Raw genomic sequence first — 24,174 nt, 5'->3', positions numbered from 1 at the left:
ATTGGGCATGTCATCTCAAGTGAATGATTGCGTTTTGACATCCGCGTCAGCTGACTCAAATAAATATCAACTCGGTCATCTCTCTTCACGGCTCTCGGGTGAGATTACTGGGAGAACGGGGGAACTGATCTGAAGCGCCTCCCGCTTGCCAGGATCTTCGAACCTGCAACCGGAAGGCATTGGGTCTCCCTAATTCAGAGGAGAATCCCTAATTTTTGGCTCGATAACACTGCCAGTAGGTTGGTTGCATAACATCTGCATTGCCCCTTCTCTGTTGTCCTTCCACCATCAGACAAAAACATTTTATTCAGGTAGGTATTTGGCAATTTGGGTAGGTTTCTGGAAAGAGAGCTACTAATCCACTGAAGGCCCTTCCTGACATGGCAGAAACTCAGAAGGAAGTGGGTTAAAATAACCCACTGCCTTCTGGGCTTCTGTTCCCACCAACCCAAACCCCGGGCTTTCCTTTGAGGGGTGGCATCCAGCCCTCCTCCAGCCCTCCATTTCCCCACAAAAAAACTTGTCGGCAAACAAACCATGATAGGCCCCTCTGTACAATGCTAGTGATGTGCAAAAATGACATCAGGAAGTGGAAGGAAGGAAATTTCTCCTCCCTACCCCACTTCCTGACATGCCATTTTTGTATGTCAGGAATATTGTGCAAAGTAAGTTTTTTTAGAGGGAAATAGGGGGCTGGAGGGGAGGGGCTCCAGGAACCCAAAAAACCGGGATCGCTGTGGGGATTGACCCTCAGGATTGCAGAAGCAGTTCTGGGAGTCAATCCCCATTGGCCCAGCACCTAGTTTAAGGTCCAGATCTTTCCAGGTGTCAAATTAATGCAGAACAAACTGGGGAAACCCAGTTTTCTCCACATTAATTAACTTTTACCTGAGGTGTCATTTGGATGACTCAGGTAAAAGCAAGACCAGTCCCGCCTTTTGGGCCTGTCTGGAAGGGCCTTAAGATAATCCATGATAGACTCCCTTTTAAGGTCACTGGAAGTTAAAAATCACTTGAAGACACAAAACAACAACAAATGCCTCCTCAAAGTGAATTATTTTATTTCTATTTTATTTTATGTTTTATGTATTTATTTTAACTTATCTTTCTCCCAATATTTTGGAGAGGACAAAGACAGTAAGTAACTCTTAATGGTCCCTTTTAGGTAGATGGATAGATGGATGTGATCCTGATATTCCAGGTAACACAGATACAAGTTCAATCAACAGTTGAATTCAACAACAAAATATAGCACGACTACTATCCCTCTTCCCTCTCCATCCAGTTATCAAAAGAGACCCTATTCCTGTTGATGCTTGTGAATGCCTATATTCCTTTTGATCCAGCATAGAAATATTATGCTCCATGACTTGAGCACTTTTGAACCTGAAATATCCTATCCCACTTCCTGTGTCAATTATATTTCCCAGGGAACTACTATGTAGGCATATGTCCTGGGACTTTAAAACGATGATTTTCATTAGTGCTTCTCTTAGTCACCATCTCTCACCCCTGGAAAAGGTCTGCCAACTTCACAGAAGCATTATGCCACCCTACCCAACACACTGAAGCATGTGGATTTTGATGGATACTTAAAAGAAGCAAACATCATTCCTCTGGTGTGGATGCCTGCTGTTTCTCTGTCAGCATGGATCATTGTTTGCTGGCTGCTAGTGTTAGTGACATTTGGGAATTCAAGCCCACATTTACAGAATCTGTAGTAGTTGCTGGGTTCACAGTGGCTGTGCCAAGCAATTCACGCTTATGACAGCTACAGGGATACTGTCATTGTTTCTGCCAATTTGCCCAGTGTGGTAGATCAGTTTGACAGAGGTGCTCAACCATCATGCAAATGTTTCTTTTAACCATGCTGTCTGAGGATCTGAGAAGTGGTAATTCAAAAAAAGAAGCATTTCCTTGCTCTGATGCCACCAGAGCACTGCAACATTCTTCCTAAGCGATGGCAATGCCAGAAAATATGGAGCCTGTGGGACATCTGATGACCTCTTGGCCCATTTTCTGTAATTTAAAATTATATTAAATTTAATGCAACTGGTTCATAAGATTACCCTGTTTTGCACATATTGAACTGGTGTAAGTGGATATCCAGTTTTGTGGGACTTCATGATCAAGCTGCTCAGGGTTAGCAGCCAAAGTGAAAGGTGAAGTAGACTTGAAAACATGTTGAAATCTTACTAGGTTAAAAAGGCTAAAACAAACAGTGACTGTAAGGAAGGCTATAGAAAAGTGGTAGAATGTGTGCTTTGTATGCTGAAGGCCCCACATTCAGTCATCCAGAAGCAATCTGTATCTGTGACCATTCTTGTACCGGTTTGCACTTTTTACCTTTGTCAACTCGATATAGACACAGGGTCTATTCCCATCCCAATTTGCACTTCCAAGAATTTGCAGCACTTTATCAGTCACCTCGTGTTTACAATATTTATATGGTGCACCTTACCCAGTCTACTTTTACAATCTCTCCGTTTTAATCCATGTTTTTATTAGTTCTTGTTTTTTATTGGCTAATGTTTAAATTTTTTTTAATTGTGCATGTTTTTGTCTATTGCTGTGTTTTATACTGCTACTGTTTTTATTCGGGTTGGCCCCATGTAAGCCGCCCTGAGTCCCCTTTGGGGAGATAGAAGCGGGGTATAAAAATAAAGTTATTATTATTATTAGTAGTAGTAGTAGTAGTATTTCCAAGAAAAGGCTATTGTCTCAAACTTGGAGAACCACTGCCATTCTGGACAACAAAACAGATCAAAATAGTAGACGACAATTTTCTCTGTTCCCATTTTACTAGTGTTATTCCATTAACAATTATAACTTCTTTCAGCCAAATACTTCTCTTTTGCCTATACCTACAGACTGTGCTAACAAGACACTGGTCCCTGTCTTAAATCCTTCAAACAACTCTAAATGCTTCATCCAAGAAATTAATGCCAGAACACACAAACATACATCTGCCTTACTGGACAGTCATTGCGGCTGACTTCTGTTTCAGGAATAAAATCTTAATCCTTACTTGTAGGTGAGATAAACATGTTTATTTAGAAATGTGTATTTGGGATTTCAGACTTTTAAGTGGTCTGCTCATGTAAAACAAGTTCTATGTAATCAAAGCCAGTGCCAAAATAATCTCCATGTGAGGTTGGTTGCATGTAGCAGGATGAAATATTGACCACAAGAGGGAAGCAGCGATCCATACATAGTTTTGCAAATCTTTTTATGCTGGTGTTGACTGACAGCAAGGCCTTCTTGCAGGTATTTGCAGCCTGCCTGGCAACACCTTCTGGAATTCCCACTTCTACACAATCATTAAAATAATGGAGCCTCCTTTAGTTTGCCAAAAAAAAATGGTAATGGCTTCCCACTTGGGCAGCTTTAATAGACATTTGGATAAATTCCAGTAGGTTAGGACCATCACTAGCTATTAGTCAGCATGACTATATGTGTATATAGTTTCCCATGTTGGAGGTGACAAGTGTTAATACTCCTTGGTGCAAGATGCCTTATTATAAACAGTTGATTTGAATCCTCTTAGCATATTACCTCAACATAATTCCCATGTTGGAGAACCAATGTAATATAGTGTTTGACTACGACTTTAGACACCAGATTTCAAATCTACACTTGGCCATGGAAATCTACTCAGTGGCCATGGCCAAGTAAGACTTTCTCAGAGGAAGGCAAAGACAACACAACTCTGAACAAATTTCACTAAGAAACCCCCAAGATAGGGCCACCCTAGAATTGCTTGGTAATAATTTGGTAATAATTTGAAGACAACAACATAGTGGAGGTATACTGTCACTTATTGAAAAATGTGAGGTGGACAGTTCAATTGCATTCATTTCTAGCCAACAGTTTCCCATAGACCACTGACTGGTCCCTGTATGACTAGAAGGCTGGAGTAGGTCTTTGGCTCTTATGTGTTCCAGTCAGCACATGCACTATTCCATTCAATACTTGCTGAGCTTTCAAGTTAGATGGAAGGGTAGGCCCACACTAAGTATATTACTGTAGTCGATTCATTGCCAGTACATGAACCAGTGTTTAGGCTATCCCTATCCTTCAACTGAAAATGGCAATGGGTCCACTGAGGTCGCCTGTGCCTACAAGGATCTAGAACAGGCATGGACAAACCTCGACCCTTCAGGTGTTTTGGACTTCAATTCCCAGAAATCCCAGCTAGCTTACCAGCTGTTAGGAACTGTGGGAGTTGAAGTCCAAAACACCTGGAGAGTTGAAGTTTACCCATGACTGATCCAGAAGCACTATACCTAGACTTCAAGCATACTGCTTTAGAGCATAGGTGGGGAATGTATAAGCTGCATATGGGCCCCCAGTCCATTTGTAACTTCTAGGATTGCTGAACCACACTCACACTAAAACAGTGTCCCAAGTCATTGAAATTTTCCAAGAAGATATCATGGCTGAGGATATCCAAACTTTAAAAATCAGGAAGAAATAACAGAATTATAATGCCTTATTTCTGTAACAATAACTATTCAATTACACGTAAATTCCCAGCAGAATCATTTTTTCCTTTATGCATAATGTCTTTTTTTAAAATAATAATAATAATAATTGACTGGAATCCTGTTGGTGTATGAATCTGGTGTAACTATCAGCATACACAGTGGTTGTGGAAGAAAAAGACTACATGTGCTGCAACCATAAAGGAAGTGCTCTGAATGGACAGGTTTTGTCTGCCTTCCCTTGTTACCCCTCCACAATCCTGGAAAAAGAGCAGCCACTAATATAGTGCACCAACAGAATTCCAACCAATTGTCTTATTATAAAATACGTACTTTATCACCATTGGTATCTGGTAGATAAAGGTTTTCCCTTGACATTAAGTCTAGTTGTGTCCACCTCTGAGAGTCAATGTTCATCTCCATTTCTAAGCCAAAGAGCCGGCATTGTCCGTAGACACCTCCAAGGTCATGAGGCCAGCATGACTGCATGGAGCATCGTTACCTTCCCGCCAGAGCGGCACCTATTGATCTACTCATATTTACATGTTTTTGAACTGCTATGTTGGCAGAAGCTGGGGCTAACAGCAGGAGTTCACCTCGCTCTCCTGGATTCAAACCACCAACCTTTTGATCAGCAAGTTCAGAAGCTCAGCGGTTTGACCCGCTGTGGCACTGGGGGGCTCTGGTATATGCCAATAAATTAAGGGTCGACAACTTTTTCATGGTCGAGGGTCACATTCCCAAATTGAAAAGTGGTTGGAGGTTACGTATTAGTACATCATATAATTTCCTGTAAAAAGGGGCCCTTCAGACTTACCTGGGGAAATTTGATAGCTGTGATAGGGGTACAATGCAAGCTGTACCATATTGTCATTTTCTTTCCTCAGTTTGTCCTCTTCTTTCCAAGTTCCATTGTAGTTTTCATGGACCCAGGAAGAATCAGCCAAACAGTAGCCAGTGAGTTGTTCCCAGGGACTTGATGTTAAAGCTGGTTCACTCCGATCTACCTGGGAGGCATAAATTTAAGGAACCTCCACTCTTCAAGACAGCTTGATTTTTAACGGTCTTCCTGACCACCCAGGATCATTTGATTGTTGGATTACAGCAAGACTTCTTAAACTTTTTTCTGTTTGTGAACCCTTTCCATCAAGAATTTTTTATCAAACCCCAGTCATATAGATATATAAAATAGGTATAAAAATCAAACATTTACTAATAATAAATCCACATTTGTAAGGTTTGCAAAACAGGCTGATTTTCCATTTTTCTGAAGCATTTTCTGCAGACTCTACTGTAAACACAGCATGTTGTTGCTAACAGATTCATATAAATGAGTGTTGTTCAGAAACCTCTTACTGGTACCAAATTCTTCATGAGCCCTCACTTTCTCTTATGGGGCCCTATTTGAGGTTGGGACACACTGTTTAAGTAGCAGTGGATTAGACCACTGGATCTATGCTTTATGCCAGGTTAAACTATGTAACTATAATGGCATTAAGTATTGTGAATTTTTTTTAAAAATTGGAGCGTCAGTTTATTTTGTGGCAAATGTGGGCCCCTTCAAGGTACAGTAGAGTCTCACTTATCCAACACTCGCTTATCCAACGTTCTGGATTATCCAACGCATTTTTGTAGTCAATGTTTTCAATACAACGTGATATTTTGGTGCTAAATTCATAAATACAGTAATTACTACATAACATTACTGTGTATTGAACTGCTTTTTCTGTCAAATTTGTTGTATAACATGATGTTTTGGTGCTTAATTTGTAAAATCATAACCTAATTTAATGTTTAATAGGCTTTTCCTTAATCTCTCCTTATTATCCAACATATTCGCTTATCCAACATTCTGCCGGCCCGTTTACGTTGGATAAGCGAGACTCTACTGTATCAACTCCTAGTCAGTAGCCCGCCAAGTTTTAAGACATAATGGTCACAAAATAAAGAAGATTCTGTGTTTAAAACTGGAGGTCTGTTAGCTTGTGACTAATTTTCCTACTACCTGCATTTAAATCCTGAAGGATGTTCATTTATATATTCTTCACAAGGAGAAGAATGCTGCCTCCTTGATCTTAACATCTTATAAGACAAATAATACATACATACATACATACATGTTAACACACAATAGTAGAACTAGTACACATCTTTCCTGATGAACCCTATGACACTACACTATATTCCCCTTTAATTGCCATATAAACTTCTTAATGGAATCCTAAGATTTGCACTTTTGAGAGAGGCAATTCTGACTCTCAGCCAGAGAGTTTATTACCAGTATTTGCTTATCAACTCTCAGTTCCCAAGGCAATATACCACAGGTAAAAAACTTTTTTAGAGTCCCAATCTTAAAACACAAGCACTATTAAAACAGTAAAGGACCAAATGCCATACAAAACAAGATGAATGGGTGGAGCCAACCTCATATTTCTTGAAGAGGGATTTCATATCTGAGGTGGTGCTCTAGGGAAAAATCTGTGTCATATACTGACCTAACTGGACCTCTCAAGATGATAAGATGATAAGATATGCAACAGAGCATCCTTTTAGGACCTCAAATTCAATACTTATTTACACTAAATAACTTAATAGTAATCTAATGCTATTTTGCACTTTATTGTCCATTTCTACCGGCACATTCTGTTCTGGATTTTATGAATTAGCCTCCCTTTTTAATATTGTATGTTTTTTATATGCTTCTTGCTGATTTTAACGATTGTTTTATTGCTATTGATGTTTTACTGGTATAATTGTTTTATAGTCATGTTATTGATGTTGATTGTTTTATCGGGCTAGGCCCCATGTAAGCCGCCCCGAGTCCCTTCGGGGAGATGGGGCGGGGTATAAAAATAAAGTTATTATTATTATAATATTATTATTATTATTATTATTATTATTATTATTATTATTCGGGCCGCCCGGCCCACCAGAAGGGCCGACATTGGCTCCGGAAGGCCCAGCGCAAACTCCGGAAGCCTGTGTTGGCCCTTCCAGTGGGCCGGGCGGACCTTCTGGAGCCCTCGTCGGCCCTTCCAGTGGGCCAGGCGGGCCTTCCGGAGCCCGTGCTGGGCCTTCTGGAACCCGCTGCCGTCTGTTGGAAGCAAGGCAAGTGGAGTTTATTTGTCTGTGGAATAATGTCCAGGGTGGGAGAAAGAGCTCTTGTCTGTTGGGAGGCAGGTGTGGATGTTGTAATTAATCACCTTGATTAGCATTTAATGACTCTGTGGCTTCAAGGCCTGGCTTCCTCTTGCCTGGGAGAATCTTTTTTTGGGGAGGTGTTAGCTGTCCCTGATTGCTTCCTGTCTGGATTTCCCCTGAGTGTTGTTCTTTATTTAGGCTTTTCCTTAATCCCTCCTTATTATCCAACATTTTTGCTTATCCAACGCTTTTATTTTTCAGTGATTGAGGGGTTTTTTTTGGGGGGGGGGGCGCCAAAATTTCTGTTTGCCTGTACTTGAAAATTACCTTGGACCTTCTCTGGTTGGACTAGATGGTCCATGCTGTCTCTTCCAACTCTATGATTATATTATTCAACTACAAACACTGGTAATTCATGCTCAACTTCATTTTCTTTCCAGCACATCAAAGTCAAATGCAACCCAGTGAACCCCTCCCATTTTTATTTTGGCAGCTATGTTAGATTTTTACATTTCTATTTTCTCAGCACAGAAGGTTGGCTTATACACCAACTATGCATCACTTCATGTGCTCTGCTACTAACATTCTTAGTTTTGTAACATATTGTGTACAGATTTTTTTCCCGTTTCCCAAAATAAATTCTGATTTGCTATCATTTTATAGTTTATTTATTTATTTATTTATTTCCATCATTTCTATCCCTTCTCATCTGACGGGACTCAGGGTGGCTTACAGATCTGGCAGAATTTGATGCCAATACACCACAATAAAACAGTTAAAAGCAGTTAAACGAAATAACAATATACAAAATTTAAACAATATAAAGTACTTGAACCATTCATCCACAAAATCTTGTACATAAACCTTAATCCAGACCGAGTCGAAGCCAGCAGAACTTATTCTTTAAATGCTTGCGTGCACAGCCAGGTCTTCCATTTTTTTCTGAAACCCAAAAGAGATGGGGCCTGCCGGATGTCACTAGGGAGGGAATTCTACAGTTTGCACTCTAAACTTTTAGATGTTGAGATAAATATTAGGTCAAATATTAGGCTTCCTCACAAAATGTTATCAGAGTTGTATAAAACAGTATCAACGTTAGAAAAAAAGTTTTTAAATAGAGTTTGAAATACAGAAAGGATGAAATCGGGACAGACAGCTCCACTGTGTTACAAATAGGTAACACCAATTAGATAATGTCCCACATCCACATATTTAGAGAGTAGTATATGATGAGACCAAGCAAAGCCATACCCTCTCATTAGCCATAGGTTAAGTCTAGCTGATAGAGATTAAGTGAACTATAAAACCATTGTTCTAAAAAAGAGGACATTTGTCCTTCTTATATTATTAGTCTAGGTACTCCACATGCATGTGAATTCTGATTCTTTCTTTGTTTTTATGTAAGCCTGAATAAACTTTCCCCCCCTCTTCATTCAACCAACATCTGCATTAGCTTTCTATCTGTTCTTGAATTCTTCGGCCATTTTCCCTGCCTGAAGGGGTTTTTTTTCGTGTCACAGAAGGGTTTGTGTATGCTAGTAAAGAATTAGAAGATTGGGTGTGATAAAACATTAAGCCCAGATAGTGTTTTTTTTTTCAACTTTGGAAATGTTCACCTCCTTTTCAAGGTAGGGGAAAGGAGGACAATGAACAAAATTGCTCTCCTGGAAGTTCATGCATAAGGGTCTCTTTTCAATATGGAGCATGCTATGAAACAGAGAGGGGAGAAAAGGATGCAAATTGTCTAGTTTTATTATTTGACAAATAATATTAACAGTTTACTAAAATTATAGTTATGATACATGGTGACCTGTAGGTTAAGTTAAAATACTGCTTATGTGGTCATCAGTGCATGTGAATTTAATGTGCACTAGAACATACCCAACCCTAACTGGAACATTCATGTGGCTCATGAAGCACTTGAGGCTCCCAGTCTTTTTGTGGTTCCCAGGATACCTCGAACACCCCCCCCCCCTTTTTTTTAATTTCTCACCTTACAATGGCACAAAATGGTACAAAAACATTTTCCTTAATGCTATGCCTCCCAAAATCTTAGTTCTCTCCAAACAGCAGAAAACAAGCTGAAAATGAAACAAAATCTAATGTCACATTTTGCCCAGATTTAAAAGAATTTCCCTGTTGTGCGCATGTCAAGTGCCCCTGTTCCTCCCATCTTCTAGCTCATAAAGTGGCTTAAAAGATAGACTAGTATGCATGTGTCTGCTTTCCAATTTAACAATACTTTTAAGGATGGAGAGGGAGGAGGAAAGTAGCTCAGCTCTTATAATAACAGTACATGACGTGGAAGGGAGATGATTCAGGAAGCCTTCTGGGAAAGCTTCACCCTTGATAATACTTGGTTCCTTACCAAAAGGAATTATCACCTGAGGAACTGTTTCCAGTAACAATTTTGGGGAGGACTGGGCATCAGCGGGTGAAGGCAATGAGTCTCTTGTCTGAAGCAACTGTCACCAGAGAAGCTCATTTTAATAGAGAAGAAACAGGCAAAGTGTCGCCTTCCAGATGTTGTTGGCCTGCAATGCCCAGCAGCCTAAGGCAGCATAGCCAATAATGAGAAACACTAACTTTACTCCCCATCATCACCATCAAAAAGAATGTGGAAAAGGAATAAAGCTACCAGACTTAAAGGCAGGGAGCAGGCTAAGTTCATCATTTAACAGTGCTATTAGAGCTCATGTTGGAAAAGATATTTAAAATTCATGTTCTTAAGATTTTTAAAAATGACATATGCTATTAAAATTGTTGAATTCAAGGGCAAACATATTCTAGGTTATCCTCTACCAGTCCATAAATATATATTGTTGCGTTAGTGACATGCTTCTAATAATTGCTTCTTTTTCCAGCATAGAATACTTGATGAATGCAGCGTAGGTCACCTGAGGACTGTTTTTCAAAATGTCAGGAAAGCAATTACTCAAGCAACTGCAATGACTCAAGTCATGAAACACAACATGAATGGAAGCCAAAATAAAAGGATGTATCTTTTCATGATTCTATGGACAGAGTTGTAAGATCTATTATTATTATTATTATTATTATTATTATTATTATTATTATTATTATTATGCATTATATGATACATAATACAATCATTATTTATTATTAAACAACATGTCAATGCAACAGCTTTAGGTTTTATATTAAGATTGCTTACACAATCACAGTAAGTTTATCCAGAAACAGAGCTACTTTGGCTCCAATCTCTCCAGAACCAAAGTGGTTCAGCTACACTTCATGCTTGCTGCCGTGAATCATTTACTTTGTGATTTCCACCATCAGAAATAGTGTCTTCAATATAGGTCAGAAGTTAGTATTGTCTGACCCTCAAGATGTTTAACTGTGACCGAGCATCCCCAGTCAACACCCAACAGCCAGGAATGCTGGGCGCTACAATTTAACGACATCTGGTGGACAGTATGATTCCCATTCCTCATCATGGTTGCAATAGGAAAGCTGTGAGGAGCTCCTTGCTATCATGTATTGTTGCTACTTCTTTGATTTACTTCCATCCTGTTAGTCCTTGAAGGTATACCTAAAATGTTGAAATGAATTTTGGAATGATTATCCTGGGCATAAGAGAGCGTGCATAATCAATTGTAAGATGAGAATAGCTCTTGCTGCTAAAATATCATTTCTGGTTAAAGTTAATGAAATCACTGAAGAGCCTCACACCTAGAAGCAGTTTTCCAGTGGATGGAAATAAAATGATACTGATTTCATTTTGGTGTCCTCTCTGGTTCTGCATGCATATTCTCTTAATATATTAGTAGCTTTTCATCTTGTTCTAGGGATCTTCTGTACAACAGCACAAAATCACAATGCCACAAAAATAGATCCCCAGTTCACTCACTACTTCCAGGTGAAGGTAAAACATCTCATGGACAGTACTCCAGGACTTAGCATCATTTCAATGGGAAATCTTCCAAGATTAATTGCATATTTTTATATTTGCCTACCAGTAATTACTTACAAATATAAGGCCAAAGCATAAATGAACTAGCAAAGCAAGCCAAGAGATATAATACAAAGTTGGTTTTAATATGGAACGTCCAGTGGCATCTTCCGGCATCTTCTGGTCAACCCCATAACAGGCAAGCATAATCAGTGTATAGCACCCTTACTGTGTTCAAAGAGTTCTAAATATGTCCAATACAATCCTTTAAAAACAACTAGTGGACTTTTCCATATGTGCATTAACAAAGCCATTCTCAGCATTTGGATCCCCCCCCCCCCCCCGGTGGCTCAAGAGACTAGGACATGGAGTAATGGATTCAAACGACAGGAAAAAAGATTCCACCCAAATAGTAGAATATGTTGCCTCCACAGAGCACAGAAAAGTTTCCCTCTCTGGAGGTTTTTAAGTAGAGGCTAGATGTCCACCTATATGGAGTGCTTTATTTTTATATTCTTGCATGGCAGAATGCAGTTGGACTGGATGGCCTTGGGATCTTTTCCAACTTTATGATTCTATGTATAGAGAGGGAGTGATGGAAGGTAATCTGAAATAATATCCTCTTGTAATATATGGACAAATTCTGTCTACCTCCAGGACCTATAAGACAATAACACCTGAGTGTGGCATATCAGCACCTAGAGGATGGCTAGATAACCAAGCAGGAGGTGGGACCACACACACACACACATATACATACTGTACATATGCGCACACACCACATAGGTTGTACTGGCATGTCCCAACATGCCATAAGTGACATCGCTTTACTTCTGGTTGCTGTTTCAGGAATAAAACAGCCGCAACAACAAATGTTGATGTCTCCTGGATGGTAAAAGGGTGAACTGCCATATCTGCACATGGTTTAGAAGAGACTTGGATCTGATCCCAAATTTGAAAAATAATGTTTAGCCGAAGACTCAGGCCACTTCTATACTGCCATATAAAATCCATATCTGCTTTGAACTAGATTATATGGCAGTATAGTAATAATTATTATTATCATCATCATCTTTATTTTTAACCCACCTTCTCTTCCCAAAGGGACTCAGGTAATCCAGTTCATAATATGGCAATGTAGAAGGAGCCTTAGTTGTTCCCAAAGGAGCGAAGCATGAAGTAAATCATTTAGAACTAGAACGATGTGTAGCAAGCATTCAATAGTACAGAATGGGTTATATGCTGTATTTCCCCCCCCCCCCTCAATATGTGTCCATACTGCATCCATTGATTAAACTTTAATTTATGGCTGATCAAGGGAGTGGGGCTTTCTTTTTATACTATTCTGGAGTCTTTGTCTCCGTTTCCTTTATCATAAAGAGGAATGTAGTCCTGGAAGAAATTCTTAAGAAGAAATCTCCTTAAACAATCTCAGCAATGTTGGAATGTCAACATCCAGATGGTGAATATGGGGCTTGAGAAAAGACAGGAACTTCGTGAATACTTTCAGGAAATCAATGCATGCCTGTTGACAACACAGTCTGTGAGGCTCAGGGAGTTTTTCTGATGCTACAATAATATCCTGTATCTGTTGTAGCTGTTCTGCAGAATAAAGTTGTTTACCAGTAACCTGTGCAGGCAATTCAAGAGAATCGTCTTTGATTCTATAGCAGTGAAAAAAACCTGACATCAGATTTTGTGGACATCATTAGAGCTAAGTGACAGTTCACCAACTCCTTGTTCTTTGAATTATCACAAGAATCTCAGCTACCAAGAGGGAAAGTGAAAGAGACCATGAAGTGAATTGCAGCTGAAGTCTTTGACATCACCACCCACCCACCCATCAATCCACATGAAAAGTGGCTTCCCAGATAGTACTTATGTCTCAGATAGTGCCCATAGAGGGAAATATCTTTCCTGGAGTGCAATGAGAGCTTTCTTCCAGAAAGAAAAAAGTGACATTGCAGAGGACTGCCCAGTACTAGAAAAGTCTCTTTTCATTAATCCTCATTCACAAAGGATCTAAGGATAGAATGAATATTCAGTAATATTCTGAATTGGGTTGAAATTTGGAATTTCTGACCCCTTAAGAACTTGTGCATAAAGAAAAACAGCCCCCCAGTCACCACAGCCTTGCAATCATTTTTTCTTTTCTTTTCAGCAAAGTAGAATTCATGGGAAAGCTATGCAGCTTTCCAGAAAACTATGCTCTTTTTTGGAAGCTGCAAAGCTCTCTTCTCTCTACAGGAAGAAAAATCTATTGCTTTGTCCTGAAATTGGTTGAGAATGGGAAAATCTAGACTGACCATCTCTATAAAGAGGTTAATTTATCCATTACCCATAAGGAGTCATGTTAGACACTGATGGTCAATTTAGACTACAGTTTTAAGTGCAAATGCTCCCTGTGGCTAAGAGACTATTTGAGGGATGCCCATGCTCATGTTGAGAAGAATTGGCTGCTACTCCTTTCAAAAATTCTAGATTTCTCTGATCTATTGAAAAATTCAGTGATATGGGCTAGTCTTCTATGATGATCACGATAGCCCAGGGAAATCCATATTCTCATTTGAGAAACATTCATCCAGTGAAGGCAAAAAGCAGTTGCATTCAGAACTCCCCCTACAGATCCCTCTAAAGCCAAGGCAATGGTTCGAAAGGCTCTGTGGCCAAATTTCTCATTTATAGTGACATGCCTAACTGGAGGATAAGGTAGCAGTGATGGGAGATAGAAAGGCTTCACACTAATTTTTCAAACAGCAGACAGCGTGTAGTAGTACATACCTTCCCTGAGGCACACAATAGGAAACCATTATTTGGTTTAGTTAGATGCTTAAGTGATCTTAAGAGGGTTCACAAGAGAAGATGGGTGGTAAACAAGATGCTATTAGCATTTATCTCCGTGACCCTTTGCTCTATCTCTAATTACCTTCCATTTCACTAGTCCCACTCAACACCACTTGACAGTGACCTTATATCTGATCCCCATCTCTGATCCGGATATTTCCAAGAATCTTACTCTTCAAGGTACTTCACTTTCAGCCTATTAAAAGCTCTCTGCTTCTGTGTCTTTAAAAGTGCTAAATGTTATTTCTGCCACTCACATCAGCTTTCTCCTCCCAGTCTCTTCTCATCTTCCTCTAAACCTTGAACAGGTATCCCATTTTAAAAGATGGAAATATTTCCCACCAGCCAAGAAACCATATCCTAATCCAGGCATGGGCTAACTTTGGCCCTCCAGGTATTTTGGAATGTCCAAAACACCGGGAGGGCCAAAGTTTGCCCATGCCCGTTCTAATCATTAGTTCCCATTGGTGATACATCAGCTGGCCATTCTGGACTGTGAACTACATACTAATCTGCCCAACACAATTGATAGTATGTATTGTGGGATTAAAGGTCAATTAGACCATGTAGTTGAAGATAAATGTTCACTTAGTCTGGAAGATTTTCTTAGATCATTGTTCTCAACCTGTGGGTCCTCAGATGTTTTGGCCTTCAACTCCCAGAAATCCTAACAACTGGTAAACTGGCTGGGATTTCTGGGAGTTGTAGGCCAAAACACCTGGGGACCCACAGGTTGAGAACCACTGTCTTAGATCTAGATGAATTTGATCAATGGGAATCCTTTTATATATGGATACTGCTGCTAAGGTGAACTGATTTGAAATAAATATTTTATTTTTAAAAACATGTATATGTCTATGTATAGTTTAGAAATGCATTTCCTGCTGCCTCATCACACCAGAGTATGGATCCACTTTAAATCCAGTTTCTGCCTTCTGTAGAATTCTGGGGTTTGTAGTTTGGTGAGGCCCAGGACCTATCTGGCTGAGCTGTTTAAACCCCCCCTCCCCCAAAATGGATTTAAAGTGGATCCAAGCTCTAATGTGGTCTCTGAGAGATCCCTGAGAGACCAGATTAGCCTCCTCTTTACTCTCCTTTCATTGACAAGCCAAAACATTTTTGTGCCATCAGGATTTTACAAACTGATTAGAGTTAGGCTTTTAATGCAGTGTGGAGCTTTTAGAAATATTTTTCAATAGTCTTTTAATGAATGCTAAGATTTTTAATATTATAAATTAACTTTTTGACCTATAAATTGTTTATTTTTTACATTATACTTTTATAATTTTATTCTAACTTGGTATTGCTTTTAATTCGTATTGTTTTAACAATGCTGTTAGCAGCCTTGTACCATTATTGGGAGAAGGGCAGGATAATAATAATATACTGTTATTTATAAATATGGACATCAGCAATATTTGTCTTTTAAAAAACTCTTCCTTTCTGTATGTGGTCTAGAGAATTATCAATAAGACAAATATTGAGAACTTATGGCACTGAGAACTTATCTGAAGAGCTGTGGCCTCTCTGTAGCTGTCTATTTAAGCCAGGGCCGGCCCAAGGTAATTTTCAAGTGTAGGCGAACAGAATTCCCCCCCCCCCCCCCCAACAACCAATCATTGAAAAATAAAAGCGTTGGATAAGCAAAAAATGTTGGATAATGAGGGATTAAGGAAAAGCCTAAATAAAGAACAACACTCTGAAAACAGGGGAAATTCAGACAGGAAACACAACCTACAAACTATCTACAGACCCACAAAGAAAATCCAACAAATGCTATGTTCAGCAAAGGACAAGAGGAATCCTCTCACCTCTGCAGGAGTCTACCGTATACCATGCAGCTGTGGACAAGTCTACATAGGGACCACCACACACAGCACCCAAACATGAGTCAAAGAACATGAAAGGCACTGCAGACTAACTCAATCAGAGAAATCAGCCATAACAGAGCACTTGGTGAACCAACCTGGACACAGTATATTATTTGAGAACACAGAAATGCTCAACCACTCCAACAACTATCATGCCAGACTACACAGAGAAGCCTTTGAAATCCACAAGCATGTGGACAACTTCAACAGAAAGGAGGAAACCATAAAAATGAACAAAATCTGGTTTCCAGTATTAAAAAACTCAAAAATCAGAACAGTAAATAAGAAGCAACACTCTGAAAAGAGAGGAGTTCCAGACATGAATCAACCAGGGGCAGCTAACGACTCTGAACAAAGGATGCCTCCAGGCAGGAAGAAGCCAGGAGATGAAGCTATTCAATGCTAATTAAGGTGATTAAGTACAATATTCACACTGGCCTCCAACTGACAAGAGTTCTTCTCTCACCCTGGACTTTCCACAGATACATAAACCTTCCCTGCTTAGTTTCAAACCTTATGATTGTATGATATTCTCCTTCTTCTTCTTCTTCTTCTTCTTCTTATTATTATTATTGTTGTTATTATTATTATTATTATTATTGAGAGGCTGGGTAGCCATCTGTTGGGCGTGCTTGAATTGTGTCCTCCATGGCAGAATTGGGTTGGACTGGATTACCACAGTAATTATTTCATATTACAGTAGAATCTCACTTATCCAACATTCGCTTATCCAGTGTTCCGGATTATCCAACGCAGCCTGCCTTTTAGTAGTCAATGTTTTTGTAGTCAATGTTTTAAATTCATTGTGATATTTTGGTGCTAAATTTGTAAATACAGTAATTACTACATAGCATTACTGCGCATGGAACTACTTTTTCTGTCCAATTTGTTGTATAACATGATGTTTGGTGCTTAATTTGTATAATCATTACCTAATTTGATGTTTAATAGGCTTTTTCTGAATCCTTATTCTGAATTCTTATTATCCAACATATTCACTTATCCAACGTTCTGCCGGCCTGTTTATGTTGGATAAGTGAGACTCTACTGCATATTTATAATCTTATATTATCTGCTTAGAACTGGATTATATGAGGCCCCTTCTTCACAGCTGTATAAAATGCACACTGAAGTGGATTATATGGCAGTGTGGAGTCAAGATAATCCAGTGCCAAGCAGATAATCTAAGATTATAAATGGGTTATACAGCTGTGTGGAAGGGCCTTGAGTCTACACTGCCATATAATCCAGTGCAAATTAGATAATCTGTGGAAGAGGGCTGTCCCCTGGGCTGAGTAGGTTGCTAGGAGACCAAGTGGGCAGAACTTAGCCTTGTAACTGGCAGCAATTATTCCTCTCCCTCTAATTAGGTCTTTATTTTTCTTTTCTTTTTGTTGTATCAACCTAGAGCTGTGGATGATGGGTTGTGTTGTCAAATTTCGAGGTAGGGGGGCCTGTAGTTTTGTTGTTTTGTCCGCTGCTCTGATGCCATCACTCTTTTATATATATAGATAGATACAGTTGAATAAGATATACCTCAACTTTCCTGGGCATCTGCGTGCTTGTAGTTTATTTTAACTCCAGGGCTGAGTTTCCCTCCTTCCCGTTTTCCTCTCCTGTTCCTCCTCCTCCTCCTCTTTCCCAGGACACTGACCTACCCTTTAAATGTTTGGTGAAAGGCATGTAAGGGGGAGTGGCACATTTAAAGAGAAAGGTTTTGGAGAAGATTTGAGTCCATGGGTTGTTGTGAGTTTTTTGGACTATATGGCCATATTCCAGAAGCATTCTCGCCTGATGTTTCGCCTGCATTTGTGGCAGGCATTCTCAGAGGTCGTGAGGTCTGTTGAAAACTAGGCAAGTGGGTTTATATATATGTGGAATAATGTCCAGGGTGGGGGAAAGAACTCTTGTCTGTTTGAGGCAAGTGTGAATGTTGCAACTGGCCAGCTTGATTAGCCTTGCAGTTTCAAAGCCTGGCTGTTGCCTGCGGGGGGGGGGGGGGGAGGGATCCTTTGGGAGGTGTTGGGAGGAGAAAGGAGGAAACTGAACCAGGATGCAGGGAAGCCCTCCCTGGGCGTTCCAGGCCCCAGCGCCTCAACTGCACCCTATGGTGAAAGCTGCGGCGGATGTGTGGGGCACCCCCGGGGCATGGGCTCTCCTCGGGGAAGAGGAGGAGGAGGAGGCACCCCTTTGAGCCCATGCCTTGAACCCCCAAGCTACTGGTGGGAGAGATGAGCAAAAAAGGGGGGGAAAGCGAGAGAGAGAGAGAGAGAGAGAGAGAGAGAGAGAGAACCCCTCTCCTCCCCCTTCCTCCTGCTTCTTCTCAGGAGCTTCGCCACTGCCTCCTACACCAGACAAGAAAGAGGAGGAGGAGGAGGAGAGAGAAGCGGTCGCTCGCCTCTACCTCCTCCTTGGCTTTCTTTGGGCTTCAGCTGTAACCACGCGTGCCTGGGGAGGAGGAGAGAAGAGGGGGAGGAAGCGGCAACGGCACCTTGGAGGCCGGCTAGGCCTCGGGCCTGGGAGGAGGAGGCGGTGGTGCGCCGCCACCACACACCAGCACCATACCAACACGGAGCGCCTCGACAGCACCCCCCTTTGATATGCGCTCACAGCGGGCGCTTCACTCGCACCCCTGTTGAACCAGCCCTGATTTAAGCACAACCAATTTGAAATCTATAAATGCTTTGTTCATTTGCAGGAATTCACCTTAACATTAGGATGGCTTTGAAAGCCATGCTGTTGTTGTACTATGTATTTGTATCCTGTTTATTCCACAAAATGGAGACTCAAAAGCAACTCACAATTTAAAAGAGCAATTCAATTAAAACATACACAAGTTGAGCAATCAAGCAGAATTAAATTGTTCACAATATTAAAACAATTCAAATTAAAGGAATGCGATATTTAAAATGATAAAAAATGTTTAAAACTTGTTCAATTGAACAGTTAAGTTAAAATAGTGCAAAATAATATCACAAACAATACGAAGTATGTTCTTTAAAAACTTTTCTATTTCAAAAGTCTGGGAAGGGGCCATTTTGGCCTCCTTGGAAAGGGAGTTTCAGAGTTCAGGTGAGGCTACTGAGAAGGTCCCCACCAACCATGTTTGCGATGATGGTTGGCCATTAAAGTCATCACTCTTTTGTTGGTGTTGTAATTTGTTTATTTATTTACAGTATTTATATTCTGCCCTTCTCACCTCGAAGGGGACTCAGGGCGGATCACATTATATACATATAGGGCAAACATTCAATGCCCATATACACATAGAACCGAGACAGAAACAGACAGACGCAGAGGCAATTTAACCTGAAGGGATGTTCGTTTCTGGCCACAGGAGGGAGCAGCTGCTTCATCATCCACTGTGACGGCACTTCCTCATTCCATCGTAAATTAGTTAAATTTGCCTCCCCACTTTATAAGTGGTATCTTATTTCCTACTTGATAGATGCAACTATCTTTCGGGTTGCTAGGTCAGCAACGAGCAGGGGCTATTTTTTATTTTTTAATTGACGGGTGCTCACCCCGCCACGGGCTGGCCTCAAACTCATGACCTCAAGGTCAGAGTGATTTATTGCAGCAGGCTGCTCACCTGCGCCACAGCCCGGCCCACTAATTGGCAGAAACCCACTCGTGGTGTTGAGGGTGAGGCAAAGGATAAACATGGATGTTTGTGCAAGTTGTGCATCTTAGGAGCACAGGCTGAGATAGTGACCTAAGTGACTTTAGGGGACCTAAGATAGTGAAACCTTTGCTTTCTGATGGTTGGAGATATACAACTTTGTCTCATGCACATAATTATTTAAAATATTGTGCTCCAGATGATCAAATGTGTTTAAGGTACAGATGAAACATGACTGAATTACATACAAATATGCAAACATAGGTTATCTAAAATATTTTTAAAACCTGAACTCCAAAACTCTTCTGGTTCCAAGCATTTGAGGGATACTCAACCAGTCTTCTTATTCCAGACCTCTGAGTAGCTAAGGCAATGGGACTGTGGGCGCATCCACACTGTAAAATCAATACTATGCAATTGTGGGAGTTGTCATTTCACAAGATCTTTTTCCTTTTATGCCACAGTGCTGGTGCCATACCAAACCACAACTCACATGATTTCATGGTATTGAACCATGAAAGCTAAAATGGTGTGGAATTGTATTAATACTACGGTGTGTGACATGTTACCTAGAGGTTCCCCAATGACTTTTACAAGTAGGGTTTAACCATTTGGTCTCTTTGGGGTTCTTTCAGCAATCAATTTCAAATGTATTAGTATTGGAGTTTTGCTCTTTGTTCCATGTTTCTTCCAATATGTATATTTAATGGCCTTGTGCCATGAGAAGAGCCAGGTAACGAATAACATTATTACTATTATTACTATTACTATTATTATTCTCGCAGGAACACCTCAACAAGTGAGAGTCCAAAAATGGCAAGCAAAAACCTGGAATCTCAATTAATGGCTGATACCGGAAACTCCCCCCTGGGCACACAGAAGACTGGGCGACTTGGAAGGCACTGAACAGACTGCGCTCTGGCACCATGAGATGCAAAACCAATCTTAGGAAATAAGGCTTCAAAGTGGAGTCCACAACGTGAATGTGGAGAAACCACAGACCACTTATTACAATGCAGTCTGCACCCTGCCACGTGCACAATGGAGGACCTTCTTATAGCAACACCAGAGGCACTCCAAGTGGCCAGCTTCTGGTCAAAGAAAATTTAGCACAATGCCAAGTTTTTAACTTTGTTTGTGGGGTTTTTTAAAATGCATTATAGCTATATTCTCAATTTGCTTCTGACGCGATAAATAAATAAATAAATTAGTGTTGGGTTGCTGTGAGTTTTCCAGGCTGTATTATTAGTATTATGATTATCCAAGCCCATTAGAGAGTTGGTTATGTTTAGCTTAGAGAAAAGAAGGCTGAGAGGAGGCATGTTTACATATTTGAAAGGATGTCAAAAGGAAGAGGTTTGTGATCTGGAAATTAAGACACAATGGAGCAGTGGATTCAAATCGTGGTGGTGATGGGGGGGAATTCCATCTAAAAGTCATGGGCAAATTCCAGGTATTTTGGACTTCAACTCCCACAATTCCTAACAACCTACCAGCTGTTAGGAATTGTGGGAGTTGGAATCCAAAATACCTGGAGGGCCAGAGTTTGCTCATGCCTGATCTAAACATTAGGAATAACTGCCTGACAGTAAGAGCTGTTCAAGCTGCGATGGAGTCTTCTTCTCTGGTGATTTGTAAGCTGAGGCTGGGAGTGCTTTCATTGCCTATTCCTGGATGGCAAGAGCCAATACTCCAGAAGACAGGTACAGAATCCAAAACGATCTTAACAGATTATAGAGATGATTGGCCAAAACTAAGAACATGAAGTTCAACAGGGACAAAGGCACGATACTCCACTTAGGCAGAAACAATGAAATTCAAAGGTACAGAATGGGGGGGGGGGGGCACCTGGCTCAATAGCAGTGCATATGAGAATGATCTTGGAGTCCTCTAACTTGTTGTTAGAGGCCAACAATGCATGAGCCAACAATGGTGATGCGGCGGCAAAAAAGCCAGTGGGATTTTGGCCTGCATAAATAGGAGTATAGCATCTAGATCCAGGGAAGTCATGCTACCTCTCTATTCTGCCTTAGTCAGGTCACACTTGCAATACTGTGTCCAACTCTGGGCACCGCAATTGAAGGGAGATGTTGACAAGCTGGAAAGCGACCAGAGGAGGGCAACTAAAATGATCAAGGGTCTGAAGAACAAGTGGTTTAAAGAGCTGTGATGTTTAGCTTGCAGAGGAGAAGGCTGAGAAGAGGCATGATTTGTTTTTTATTTGTTCCGACTCTTCATGAGCTCATGGACTAGTCCATGCCAGAGGTTCCTGTCGGCCGTCAACACCCCTAGTTCCTTCAAGGTCAAGCCAGTCACTTCAAGGATACCATCCATCCATCTTGCCCTTGGTTGACCCCTCTTCCTTTTTCCTTCCAGCATCATGATCTTTTCCAAGCTTTCCTGTCTTCTCATTATGTGCTTCATCTTTGCCTCTAATATCCTTCCCTCCAGTGAGTGGTCGGGCATTATTTCCTGGAGTATAGACTGGTTGGATTTTCTTGCGGTCCAAGGCACTCTCGTAATTTTTCTCCAGCACCACAGTTCAAAAGCGTCCATCTTCCTTCGCTCAGCCTTCCTTATGGTCCTTCGTTGCCAGTGTGATGTGTCTACTCTCACTATTTTATCCAGATTGGTCATTGCTCTCCTCCGGAGAAGTAAACGTCTTCTGATAGCCATGTATAAATACGTGAGGGAAAGTCATAGGGAGGAGGGAGCAGGCTTGTTTTCTGCTGCCCTGGAGACTAGGACGTGGAACAACGTCTTCAAACTACAGAAAAGGAGATTCCACCCGAACATTAGGAAGAACAAGGAGCCCCTGGTGGCACAGAGGGTTAAACTGCTGAGCTGTTGAACTTGCTGTCTGAAAGGTTGGAGCTTCAAATCCTGGGAGCGGAGTGAGCTCCCACTTTTAGCCCCAGCTTCTGACAACCTGGCAGTTCAAAAACATGTGAATGTAAGTAGATCAAGAGGTTCCGCTTCTACAGGAAGGTAATGGCACTCTATGCAGTCATGCTGGCCACAGGACCTTGGAGGTGTCTACAGACAATGCCAGCTCTTCGGCTTAGAAATGGAGATATGAACCAACCCTCAGAGTCGAACACACTAGACTTAATGTCAGAGGAAAACCTTTACCTTTACCTATTAGGAAGAACTTCCTCACTGTGAGAGAGAGATGTTCAGCAGTGGAACTTTTTCTCTGCCCAGAGTGTGGTGGAGACTCCTTCTTTGGAGGCTTTTAAACAGAGGCTGGATGGCCATCTGTCCGGGGTGCTTTGAATGTGATTTTCCTACTTCTTGGCAGCAAGAAGGACTGGATGGACCACGAGGTCTCTTCCAACTCTATGATTCTATGAAGGGGTTGGCGGGGACGGTGCCTTCCCACTCTGTAATACTGAGACAAGGGGGAGTCACTGCAGCCGGAACGAAAGGCAGGAGGAGGAGGAGGAGGAGGAGAAAAAGGGGGCGCAATAAGGGAGGCGGACCCATCCCTCCTGCCCTGGGGAGGATGCGTTGCGAAAGTGCACAGGTAGAGCGCCAGGGCGCCCCCTGCCGGAAGGAGAAAGGCCAGCCTGGGGCGGAGAAGAACTTCCCTTGGGGCCCGAGGCGGCCTCGCGCTGCTGCTGCTGCGGCTGCTGCTGCTTCGGCGGAGGCGCTGATTGGTCAGAGTCCAGGCCGCGTCGGGGGCGGGGCCTGCTGAGGAGGAGGAGGGAGGAGAAGGAGGCGGGCGGCGGAGCCAGCGCGCCTGCCCGACCGGAGGCGGCGGCGAAGGCGAAAAAGCGGGGTCTGCGGGCCGGGCCCCATGGGCGGGTGTGTGGGCTCCCACCACGACTCCTCGGGCAGCCTCAACGAGAACTCGGACGGCACGGGAGGTGAGGCGGGGGAAGAGTGGGGCCCGCATCCATCCCTGCATCCATCCCTCTCTCCCCTCAGAGGAGCCCCCCCTTCTCCTCATCCCCTTTCTCCTCCGGAGGGGGCGCCGCTCTTCTCTCTCGCTCTTCCCGCCTCCGCGCCCCCTCCCGCCGCCCCCTCCGCTCCCTTTCCTTTCTAGAGGTCCCTCTTTCAACTTTCCTTGAGTCACAAGGTTGCCAAGCGCTCGCTGAAGGGAAGGGGAAGGTCCTACAAAAGGGAGCACGGGGCAGGGGTTATTAGGCTGAAGTCCCTCCAAGGCCTCGGCCTAAGGAGGAGGAGGAGGGGGGAGATAAGCAGGCAGCGCCCACCCCTCTCCTCACCATTTCCAAGGCATGGCTTCCCTCCATTCTTCTTCCTAATGGAACAAATATCACCACCCTTGGGAACTTA

General features: G+C 41.8%; 1 protein-coding gene across 2 annotated transcripts in view; it reads left to right on the top strand.

Moving 5' to 3' along the window:
• The first annotated feature begins 23,557 nt into the window (after nucleotides 1–23,557).
• ubtd2 (ubiquitin domain containing 2) overlaps nucleotides 23,558–24,174 on the top strand; it is an 81,326-nt gene continuing 80,709 nt past the window's right edge. The window contains exon 1 of one of the 2 annotated variants that reach the window (XM_062970438.1): nucleotides 23,558–23,744. In XM_062970438.1, the coding sequence (XP_062826508.1) occupies nucleotides 23,675–23,744 (70 nt within the window). In that variant the 5' untranslated portion in view covers nucleotides 23,558–23,674. The remainder of the gene's footprint in view (nucleotides 23,745–24,174) is intronic. The other variant, XM_003217340.4, reaches the window with a different exon arrangement.

Source organism: Anolis carolinensis, chromosome 2 (genome assembly GCF_035594765.1).
Source record: "Anolis carolinensis isolate JA03-04 chromosome 2, rAnoCar3.1.pri, whole genome shotgun sequence".
NCBI classification, from domain to species: Eukaryota; Metazoa; Chordata; class Lepidosauria; order Squamata; family Dactyloidae; genus Anolis; species Anolis carolinensis.
The sequence above is the reverse complement of the archived record's forward strand: the minus strand, read 5'-3'. Positions and strand labels throughout refer to the sequence as shown.